At 36.3% G+C, this 12,021-nt stretch overlaps 1 protein-coding gene across 8 annotated transcripts in view; it reads right to left on the bottom strand.

The window, feature by feature from the left end:
- Nucleotides 1-12,021, bottom strand: part of LOC145666536 (zwei Ig domain protein zig-8-like) — a 1,346,876-nt gene that overhangs the window by 674,272 nt on the left and 660,583 nt on the right. For all 8 annotated transcript variants that reach the window (XR_014127771.1, XM_081733847.1, XM_081733844.1 and 5 more), the window contains one exon: nt 7,561-7,790. Coding sequence is in view for 7 of the 8 variants with exons in the window: in XM_081733847.1 (XP_081589973.1) it covers nt 7,561-7,790 (230 nt within the window). In the remaining variant the exon portion in view is untranslated. The remainder of the gene's footprint in view (nt 1-7,560; nt 7,791-12,021) is intronic.

The following is a 12,021-nucleotide window of genomic DNA, read 5'->3' on the forward strand; positions in this document are numbered from 1 at the left end:
GTAATATTCTACCGAGGCATTTGTTAAGGATACCTTTCAAACAGTGACGATTTCAGGGCATGACCTGTGGGAGAATTTGATACCCAGTCGACATAAATTTCCCCCTTCGTCGTCATATCTTCGATCATGCTCAAAGTGGACAAATAATGTTTTATCAGTTTTCTCTCATTCATATATTGACCATTACCCGGGGAGAATCTTCTGAAATCATCAATGCTTATAATTAGGTTTTCATTACAAATCAAAGGATAATAATGAAATATTGAACATACTTCATATTTTTTTTTTCAGCTGTGGATTTTAGATTTGCAATTCATACAATGTTCTCTTCTAATCAAATTTGAGAGAAAAGTTGTTGCCAAATATTTATTCAAAGAAATGCTCTCAGTCCTCTGATGAAAATAGGAACAGACCTTTAAGAAAAAAAAAGAAAACTAATACTTCCTACAGGGTTTGAACACACAAACTTCTGTTCGATAGACTATTGACCCAAACCACTCGACCAGTTCGTACGCTTTCACTGAGCTTTTTTAGACTTGCGTAAAGTGGTTTCCTGCTCCACTTTTTTCTTTCTTTCTTTCTTTCTTTCTTTCTTTTTTTTTTTTTTTTTTTTTGTTTATGTCAATACGACTATAATTTTGTGGTGAATATTTGGGCGTTACAGGTCTTGCGATGCATAAAAATCTTTTTCGTATAAACTACATTTAATTTTACGTCCTAATAACTTACGGTGTATATACAACAGGTTGAATATGTGAAATGATTGAGGTTGGAGTGATCGTAAATGTTTTCATAGGAGCCTGGATATGCAAACCCGCTTAACGTGGGGATTTACTTCTGTGAAATTTGGCACTTACATACTTGCATAATGCGAACATTGACGAATGTTGGAAACCAATTTCTTAATACAAAATGTACTCCTACTCCTTACACGTTCGCAATTCAAATTTACTACAATGACGGACTGATCAAATTATTTTAAACTATATGAGTAATATTGTGTACAGCCAACTGTCAAATAACTTTTCTACAAAGAAAACGTGGACAAATTAATGATGTGAAAGTACTATTTGCCTCTGCTAATTTTATGTCATTTTCAGTTTATTGGTGGGATCACTGGAAGGAAGGCCGGTAATAGCTCACTCAGATATGATGGTAGGATGTATTAAATGCCAGGTAATTGAACTCGGCTTGCACACCATCGTTGTTGAATAGGACACTTGTGAATCCTGCATTTTTGTTTTTCTGCATGGAACGGACGGATTTCTACATTAAGTTGCAGCTATTTTCAAGAATGATGTCTTTTTACTGAGGAAAAAATCAAGCTACAGTACTGTGGATTAGAACCCGACTCCACCAAACAGGAGTCTCGTGGTTTAACCACTACACTATATACATGTTCACTTGGGATGCGGTACGTTTCGTTGCTATATTATAAACCTACGAAGCTTTTTCATTGTGATTTGTATATTGTGATTTATGACAATTCTGTTTCTTTACTACCGTTTCGTTTTCTTCCTCTCGTAGCACAATTCAAAGTGTTTTAACAGAACGCGTGTATAGTATGACAAAATAGCTAACATAAAATTGCTAACAAGGTGATTACATTACATGTTATGTATGTAAGTGCCCAAAAAACAAAATGATCCCTTGCTGTTTGTTACGTGTAATAGATAATTTTGTGGTTGGAAATAGTTGCTCGAAATAATTGAATAAGGCTACAAAGTAGTTGTTTCGTAGTCGTGTAGATAGAGTGGCTTTCTCCCCGATCCGAAGGTGCTATGTTCGATTCTGGGTATGGGTTTTTCTGCTTTTTTTTCCTAATCGTCAGACGTTTCTGATATTGTTCATGTTCGTGAGATAAGATATTGCAATACGTTTCCACGTGAATTGCAATTTGGAGGCAACAAGTCGTGTGATGTTTGTGGGAAAGTAGTACGCTACTTTTATCAAATTAAAACGAATATAAATTAAATGTATCACAGAGTTTCGTAATGGCGTATTGGAAAACTCCTTGCTTTCCACGCAGCAGTCCCACGCGTTCGAGTTTCTTTCTATTATTTTATCATTTTGCAAATGAGTGGTGAAATTTCACTTGGTTTTACTGTGATGCACATTTTTGCCACGTGAAACTAAATGGAGGCATGAATTAGGAAGCATGGTCACTGAAAGTGGTCTTTAAGAAACTTGACGTAACCTAAGAGTCGAATACACAGACCTTGAATCACATAATATTTAATGTAAAATGAAATCTTGCAGGTTTTCGTCCCATGATTATGCCGAGTAGGCTAAGGAAGACAGTAATTATGAAAATATTGAAATGGTGGAATCAAAAGGATGGGAGGAAACGGGAGAATCGGAAGAAAACCCACCACACCGTGTTTGTCTACTACAAAGATCACTTGGCGCGAGATGGGATGGAACTAGCGACCTCAGCTATTATTTACGGACAGTAAATACTTCAATACTAGTACAGAATGTAAGTAAATCTAATGTATTTTGACACGTATCTGGAAAGAACCGAAATTGTTTTGCAAATCCAGAGTGGGGGCAACTTCAAACCCTTGCCCCGCTGTGAGAAGCCATGGTCCCACTTTTTTCCCTTCATTTATACTAATTCCGTAGGCAGGCCTAAGTTATTCAAGTGTTGTTGCTTCACAGATCCTTATTACTGATTATAATATTAATTCAATACCAATTTGGCATTTTGAGGTATTTCTTATAAACGTGCACCATCGGAATTTGTGGATCTATTTGTCTCAGAACTATTATCAGGACAGAAAGTGCAACAAAACACTACATAAATTCTTATAAATATTTTTACAAAGTTTGAGGTCCACACACCCCGAACCCTTCACCTGGTTATCCCCTGCTTCCAGAGAATTTTAGTGTCTTACCCCTGCAGTAATATTTTTTTATTGTAATATACCGGTATACGTATGCTAAATTTGTATGAAATTCCTCCAGGGGTCTATGGTGTATCGTACGAGTTGGCGTAGTTGGCATATTTATAATTACTTGTTTCACAATTTGCCTTACGTTGCGAAGGCTCTTACAAACTGTGACTCCTTTACTATTCCCCTATCTCAGAGTTCTGTATAGAGTGGGGTGGGGGACTCTGAACGGCGGGCGACTCTGAACATAGTAACATTTGTCATTTGTTTCCAAAAACCGCCACCTTGAGTGTGGTAGAAAGTGGTGGAATTGGAAGACGTTTGTGTGGTGAGCTAAATATTCGTGCGACGGGCGGAACTCACGTTTGTTTTGGACAGGAAAGCGAAAGAGACAAACACAAATGTAAGGATCAAGTAATAAAATAGCCATACTGTAGTTTGGCTATTGTATATAGTGTGTAATTTCTATGACAGATAGCACAAAACAACGTTGTTGATGCATGGAAGTTTGGCGGGGATTTAGTCATGCCTGACTGCTACATGCTGACTGGTGCTGCCATCTCTGAAAAATTACGAACACTTAACCGACAACCTGCGTTGTGGGGCTACTCTGAACAGATTTGATGGGGTGACACTGAACGCAGTTTTGTATTGCTCTTATGATGTTTTTACTGTACAATTTGTATACAGTGCCTTATCAGGGTTTCATGTTTCATTACAGCTGCCCAGAGACTACAAGAGAGTAAAGAATGGCACAAAATACGAACGATGGAATGAGCAAACAATGGCGCAAGCCTTCGAGAAAATTAAAAAACTGTCCCTCTGCCAGGCTGCCGAGAAATACGAGATACACAAGGGCACGTTATACTTGCGGTTGAAATCTGTCAGTAGGAGGTCACAAAGTGGTCAGCCCGTGTTTGGGAAAGAAGAGGAAGACGAAATGGCAAACTTGTTGCTGAAGGTGGCACGGAAAGCTTTCCCTATAACACCGCAAAATGTAAGAAAAGCCGCATTTGACTACGCTGAAAAGAAAGCACTGAAACATCCTTTTAACAGGGAGACGCGATCGGCGGGAAAAGATTGGCTTCGATTGTTTCTCAAACGAAGCCTTGAATTATTATTACAAATCCTGAAACAGCTATCTCTTGCAAGAGCAAAAGGTTTCACAGAATATTTTGATCTGCATCAAACCGTAGAAGGCACTGGCTTGGTCAACTTTCCGGAAGACGTCTACAACGTGGAAGAGACTGACCTTTCTTTCACCAATAAATCAAAGCGTGTTGTGGCAGACAAAGGTTGTTAAAATGCAGTGTTCGTGACATGCACCGAGAAAGAAGAAAATTTTTCGTTAATTACGTGATGTAATGCTGCAAGCGCTTCATTTCTCTGGCCTGAGTTATCTGTAATAGGTAACTGGATCGAATGTTCAAGATGCAGCCGTTGGTACCGCATAATCTGTGTAAGTTCTGGTGACAATGTACGTTTATCTGTGGACGATGCAGAACCAGTGCGTGAGCACATGTTAGCATTACTTAGTTCTACGGGGTCTACGTTCCCCGAGGAGTTTTAATAAACAGTAGATATATTATTGATTTTGTTTTGACTTTAATAAATCTCTTCCTTTGTTCTTATTGGACAGATCATACATGCAGATTATTCTTCCCTAAAATATATACGTTTAGTATTTCTGCATATTTTTAGTGTTTTTTTTTTTAATGTTCAGTGTCACCCCTCCCTTGTTCAGTTTCACCTCTCGATCCTGGGTGACTCTGAACAGAACACACGTGTTCATTTCCACGCACGTAGCATCCATTCTATACCAGATGTCTCGCAGTGCTTGCACCGAGTGTTGAACAACATATTGCGGTTTCGATTCCATGTAAAGTTTCTTCCATTCGTTGCGAACCGTATGCTTATAAGGCAAATTACCATGAAATTGTTCAGTGTCGCCCCCACACAACTATAACTCGCAGACAGTGGTGCAACCGCAGGGCTCCACGGGTCCGGACCCTCTCAAAACATCCTAACATATATTTGTACACTTCCTCAAAAAAAAAAAAAACTATAGTTGTTTAACAGGGAAATGATTGATGTAGCATGAAAATTTGATCTTACACTTCAACTGTACTCTTTTCCTTATAAGGGGCCACGGAGACAGTGGTAAAGCGTTCACTTCTGGTGCATGGGGTATCTGGTTCGATCGACGCTCACGCCAAGTGAACTTCGTGGTGTACACGTCTGCGTAAATTTTCTCGGGGTTCTCCAGTTTCCTCCCACTTTCTTCATTCCATCATTTCATTCATTTTTCATCACCAGCGGCTCCTTTAGCCTAGCCGGAAAAAGAGTGGGGCATAAAACTGAAAGATTTCATTTTTTTCTGTTGCAAAAAAAAAAAAAAAAAAAACCAATCTAGTTCTATAACTTTTCCTCTGAAAATATAGGTGGAAGTATTTTACAATTACTTATCGTCTTCTGAGATGGAAAATAATAGATATCCTTTCGATAATAGTATTGGCCTGTAGTATTGGCTTGTAGTTTTGACCTCCTGAAGTTTGAACCAATCCTAACAAAAAAATGTGGGCGTGAGTAGGGTTATAGCTTATCTAACGCAAAATGTAGGGATACTTTGTGCAGCAAATGAAGATAGAAATGTACAATATTTTTCCTGTACTAAAAATTAAGATAATATAAGTCCTTCTAGTGAAGAGCAAATCATATTTATCTACTTGATAAAAAGAAAGTGTGTTGTAGTGTTGTAAGACGTTCTATTTTGAAGACTGTATAATAACGTAGAAACCAAATTCCAATAATAATAATAATAATAATAATAATAATAATAATAATAATAATAATAATAATAATAATAAATAATAATAATATTATTATTATTATTATTATTATTATTATTATTATTATTATTATTATTATTATTGTTATTAATGTACAGGTGTTATATATGTTAGTGGTAGCCCAAGCCGTCAAACCAGTATACGGCACTGTATGGTTTAAACATTTCTACGATAATGTTAATTTTAATAAGACATGCAACATTTCTAAATACTTCATGTAACAATAATTATTTTTAAAATATTTTTTCTGAGATGTTGACTCTTCATTACTTTCGCATTGGGGTATACTTCAAAAGTGACACAGTCCGATATAATTCAAAGTAATAAACTATTTGGTTTTAAAAGAAGATTGCCGTATTAGTACATGGTTCATCTTTGAAGTGACACTTTATTACAAGAATTGAGTAAGTCAGAAGGAATATTTAATGAAGAAAGTATTAATGGAAGTTGGAGATTTCAAGATTCGAGGACAGCTGAAATGATCCTGGTTGCATGCCTTGCCTTTGTACTTTTCAATAACATTTTTATTCCACTTAAACTGATGTTGCAACTATTCTTCTTGCAGTGTTTTCTAATGACAGAAACACAAAAGTGGGTGTCATAAAGAACAGCAACAAAGACATACAATCACGATCATTTCAGAGTGTGGGGGATTTGTCCGACTGTGTGGGGGTTTTGTCCATTTGTGTGGCAGTTGTAACAACTTCTGCATGTAGGAGTTTTGACCATTTGTGTGGGAGTTTTATCCATTTATGTGGGGATTATAACCGTTGCTATGTGTGGCTGTTTTGTCCATTTGTGTGGGAGTTATGAACGATTGTGTGGGCGTTTTGACATTTCTTGAGTGTGGGGGTTTTAGCTGTGAGGGTTTGACCTAGATCCCGCATATAGTTTATATTTGTCAATATAAGCATGTGTCGGATGTTTGTAAATAAAATCATGTAAATAAAATCATGAGTTAGGTATGTATTACAATATGGTTAAAGAATAACCTTGGAGAGAAAGAGTCCATATCATAGAGGAGAAGTCAACCCCACATATAATGGAAACGACGCAAATAAAAAAGAAGCTTGTCCCTCAGACATGATACTCAATATACGTTCAATTTGCTTCACTGGACTGCTGTCATCTTAGTTTCCACAACACTTTGTTTCCAGGAATTCGGCAATGTCCAAGCATCAACTCTAGAACTTGATCACTACACCGCAACGTTTTGTTCTCATTTCGAAATTGTCTCCGTGTAGATTGGAACTACTGCCGACTAAGTTTGTCAAATTTCTAAACTGTTATTTCCTGTATGCAGACTTGGCGTTATCGAGATGTAATCTAACGTCTCTTGCGTGTAGATTTGACATCTATTCTTCTAAAACTCTTAAGTAATTGGGTTCTTCTAATTACCTCTTTTCTGTTCTCTGTTCATTATGGTGCCTGTATCATACTGTATCACTACTTTCTATCTACGGTACAAGTTTCCCCAAACTAAGCCACTTGGGAGTGACATATCACGCGGAACTTAATTTGGTTCTTGAGACCAGTCTATATATAGTTAACTTTACAGTGTATATTTTCTTCTAAACAAGACACGGTACTTTCTAAATTTATAAACATTCATTGAATTCCTCTAAAGCACTTATAACACGAAAGCAACAGATTTTAAAGAAACTAATAGATAACGGTGGAATGAGAGAATAGACGATGTGAACAAAATAATGAAAGAAAAGTAACATCAGAAGCAATTTTTCAAATGTTTTATCTACAATTTTCTACTGGAAACTTCGACTCTGTCTGAAGTTAAGGAACAATGGAACTACACTTACAGTTTTATCCTGTAACAGGCTAATCTTGCAGTTTAGATATGCAGTATTTCCAGCTTGGACGGTGATATTTGTATTGTTCCGTAGGTCGTCTTCAAAGTGTGGTCCCCATTTGTGGTCGTGATGATGGTGTTTGAGGTTGGAATGTGTGTCAAATATGTAGCTTAACATTGGGGACTCGGTTTTGCTAGAATCAAGGACTGTCTCCTGTGTTGTCGTGTTGGATTTGGAACCTGTAAACAAAGAAGTAGAAAAACAACATATTACGATCATGCACAGGAGTAGCAACAAACATTACTCTGAACAGAAATGATCAAAGTTCTCTTTGTACTAATACATTTAGTTGAAAACTATCCCTTTCATGAATAGAGGTTATACTTTGATAATTAGAAACAATATGGATGCCGACAGATGAATGGATAGTAATTTTCAATTGTCCCCTACCATCGATTTGAATTGATTTGATGGTTAGCATGCCTTCCAGCAGCGAGATTATATGAGACGTGGACCTACAGCTTAAGGTGGATCCGAATAATATGAGCGTCCTCCGGAAATCGAACCCATGTCTTCCAAGTTAAGGGCACGTAATCTAATCGTTTAGTCAAGACTGAGCTAACTTGTCCTGCTTTTATCGCAATATAGAGAAACAAGTTGCTCTTCTAAAGTAGCTACTAGTAAAAAAAAGTTTTTTTTTTTTTTTGCTTGAAAACAATGTTTCTTAGTGACATCGTAATATTTACAATACTTTTACTCTTTAGCGTTGCCAATGTTTTATCTAGTAAATTTACCCTGTACACGATGCCTTTCGTCATTAAATTAAAACAATCCTTGGAGGCACTTCTAAGTAAGTGTGACTGTCTTCCTGACATTACTAGATGAAAATGCTAAATAAAACACTTTAAACAGGGCCGTACTGCAACACAGGGTCCAACCAGAAAATACTTTCTAGGAGGCCCACTCACATGTACGCGTACTGTCCCCTCCCCCGACAATAAAATGGGTCCGGAAGTGTCACTCGGATCAAGTATACTGAAAAGTCTTAAAATGCAGATATAAAACTTTCTTTCAGGCAGTAATTTCTCTCCTGGTACAATCATCTGCACAAGCTCGATTACTTCATATCTCCCCTAAAATAACAATGCCACATTTGTGCCATAAACCTTTCATAGGCGCCCATGGTGCATACACAAATACATATATGAAGCATCAGAAATAATTTATAACTTCTCACTACTACTAGAGAATACTACTGCAAAAACTACCAAATACTAATGCAACACTTCTCCATTGTCCTGCATTAATAGCAGAATCGTAGCTAGCGGAGGCGAGCGAGCGAGGCTGTGGCCCCAGGCGCTGATAGCAAGAGGGTGCCGAACAAGCAAGAAAGAGAAAATGTTTGAATTGAAGGTAGCCTTGAAAAAAGTATTGGCGCCCTATTAAATCAATATTGTTGTGGGTTTGAAAGCACATAGGATTAAAGTTTTTTTTTTTTTTTTTTAATTCTTCCTCGCTTCGCTCGCAACCCAAACAATTCAAGTCACAACAAGCTTTTATTTATTACTTAAAGAAAGTTATTAGATATGATTTGTTAATGACGAACTGATATAGCTGCTACTGTTTGTGCAAGAATGTTAGAAATGAAGGTAAACAAGGAGAATAATGACATTTTTGAACTTGAAGAAGCAGTTGAATAGGGGCTAAAGGGGTCAGAACTTAACGTAACGAATTTCATCTTTTTCAAAGACTGATCACTACCAGTAATCATATTTTGTTCCATTTTCATATGAAATGCTTCCAATTTGAAGGAATTTATTGGGATGATTTCACCATCAACTACTCGTATCGCCAGGATATTTCTTTTTGTGCATAAGTATCAAATTGTGTGATATTTTTATATACCAACATACACACACTGATATATACATTATATATATACACATTATATTTTCTACCTCAAAACAATCGAAATTAAAATGCTATTTCTGTGGTTACATAGAAAGTAAAATTTCAAAAGTTTATTCACCCATTACGAACATTTTAAAAGCAGGTAGTTTCTGATGCATTGAAATTTCATTTATTAATCGATACTATGAATTGTTGTAAGTAGTTGTAAATTTCTATAATTCTTCTCCAATTGGAATTGTATACAACCAAAGGTAGTTTTGTCAAGTTTAACAAAACTAATATAAGCCTCTTGAAAAAAAAAACTTATTTGTAAAAGAATACTAATGATTGCTTTTGGCTGTTGCAATGGTCTGTCAAAGCAGCTTGATAAAAAATTATCTAGCATAAAGCCAAAAGCTGCTTCTCTTATATGTATAAAAAAAGCTTGGTGAGGTGAGTGTAGAGGAGGGGAGCGCCGAATTCTACTTCGTCACGGGCGCCGAAATCTCTAGCTACGGTTCTGATTGACAGCGACCAATGGGTCACCCAACATTTTAAAAATTACTGAAAACATTTTCACCATAAAAGTTAAAAAAACATGACATGAGTCACTTCTATATAATTCGCGGACCCTTTTTAACATATTGAGAGAGGACCCCACATAAAAGTTTTGATGGGCCCCCGCTCCAAGGACCCAATGGTCTTAATTTGGTTTTGTATATTTTCTATACGGAAAACAACCGTACTGTAAAATATAAATTATTATTTAATTTCAAGTTATGGCATCATTTGAGATTTCTATTTAGATTAATACTTCAATATTAGCAAATTATAAAGCAGAGTGGGCAATCTGTACCTTCCAAGGGTTGAATTACGATAAACGTGAAAGACTGTTTTTGGAACATAATGGGCTGGCAACGCTGGTCTGGAATCAGCTGACTGTATTGTCGGTACTCGATATGTTATCGTCCTTCATTCCCTTACTCCCGTATGCAAACAGTGCACAATTGGGCGAAAACGCAAAGAGCTGGCCAAAATATGACAACTATATTCAAATTGAATGAAATTTAGTATTAAGGGGTTATTGAGGTTGCTGCTTACGATCCTGGAACTGAAATTGAAAAAAAAAATGGAGGAATAAAATTAGCAAAAGTCGAAAAAGTCGTAGAAATGTTCTCAAAAGTGGCAATAAAGGGGTTATTGAGGTTGCTGATTACGATTCTGCAACTAAAGTTGAAAAAAACAAAATGGCGGCTCCAAAATGACGGAATAAAATTTGCAAAAGTCGAAAAATTCGTAGGCATGTTCTCCAAAGTGGTGATAAAAGAGTTTGTGAGGTTGCTCATTACAATTCTGTACCTAAAGTTGGCAAAAAAAAAAAGTTGTTAATATTGTCGAGGTTGAAAAAGTGGAAAATAATAAGTCACATGTTCTAATGAATTATTTTCTTTATTTACATGTAACAAAATATAAATGTTTCACAACACAATGTTAAATAATTCAATATTATTAACACTAATTATTACAATCAAAACAATACACATCCATTTTTGTCCTTTTAAAACGAAATGTAACTTGAAGTTAGTAACTAATTAGAAATGCGCTCGCACATGTATTGTGTCACGCGATGATGGCGTATTAATATGGGTGCGAATGTTTAAATTTAACTAAAGGTGAATAATTTAGTTTTGGAGTAAAACACAAATTCATCTATATGCACAATGAACATGTGTTTAACATACGAAGATTAGTCTATCGAAACTAACGATGTCACTATTCGTTAATCTTGTGTACAGATACATCATTTAAGGTCGGCTAAGTTTAACAATTTAATTGAGATCTCTCTTAACAATGAATATTATTTCAACTGTTTATTGCACCTATAAATTGAAATTCAAGTCTAGTAATTGCCTGAATCGTCCGTGTCGTAATCACTGGACTCTTCAGAAGATGTGTAAATAATGGAGGAAGAGCTTGGAGGAATTAATAATCGAGGAGCTTCTGGTCGCAACGATCTCATCTGTTTACGGGGTAATTTTCGCAAACTAGAAATGTAAGGATCTGACGACACTAACAATCGTAGAAACACATCTTCCATAGTTTTGACTCGACTACACTTCCTTGCATAATCTTCCCTATACCTATTAAACAATTTGTTACACGACTCTTGTGCTTCTTCTGACATTTGTCCAATAGGAAGCAATGATGGCTCCACGATTTGTTTTCCGTCTATGAGCAATTTATGCACGGAAGTCGGCATGAAAAACCACGGATACAATTCGACGTACTTTTTAGCTGTTTGTAAGCAGTACTCTTCAGTCATCCAAACTAATAGCATGATCACATGAAATTACCTGCAAAATTACATGAAATCTTTTTACTAGATCTTCATTTACCCCTGTGATTGCTGCAGAAACAGTTTTTCTTTTTTTTAAAAAAAAAAACGACTAGCTGTATTACCATCATTCGTACTATCAAAGCCAGGTTTGGGTTTGTCAACAATGAGTCCAAGCTGTACGCGAAATCCGGTTTGTATATATATAAGGTAAAAGCGCCTGAATTCGACATACCTGTGCTTAA

This window comes from Thermobia domestica, chromosome 12 (genome assembly GCF_964235325.1).
Source record: "Thermobia domestica chromosome 12, izTheDome1.hap1.1, whole genome shotgun sequence".
In the NCBI taxonomy this organism is placed as follows: Eukaryota; Metazoa; Arthropoda; class Insecta; order Zygentoma; family Lepismatidae; genus Thermobia; species Thermobia domestica.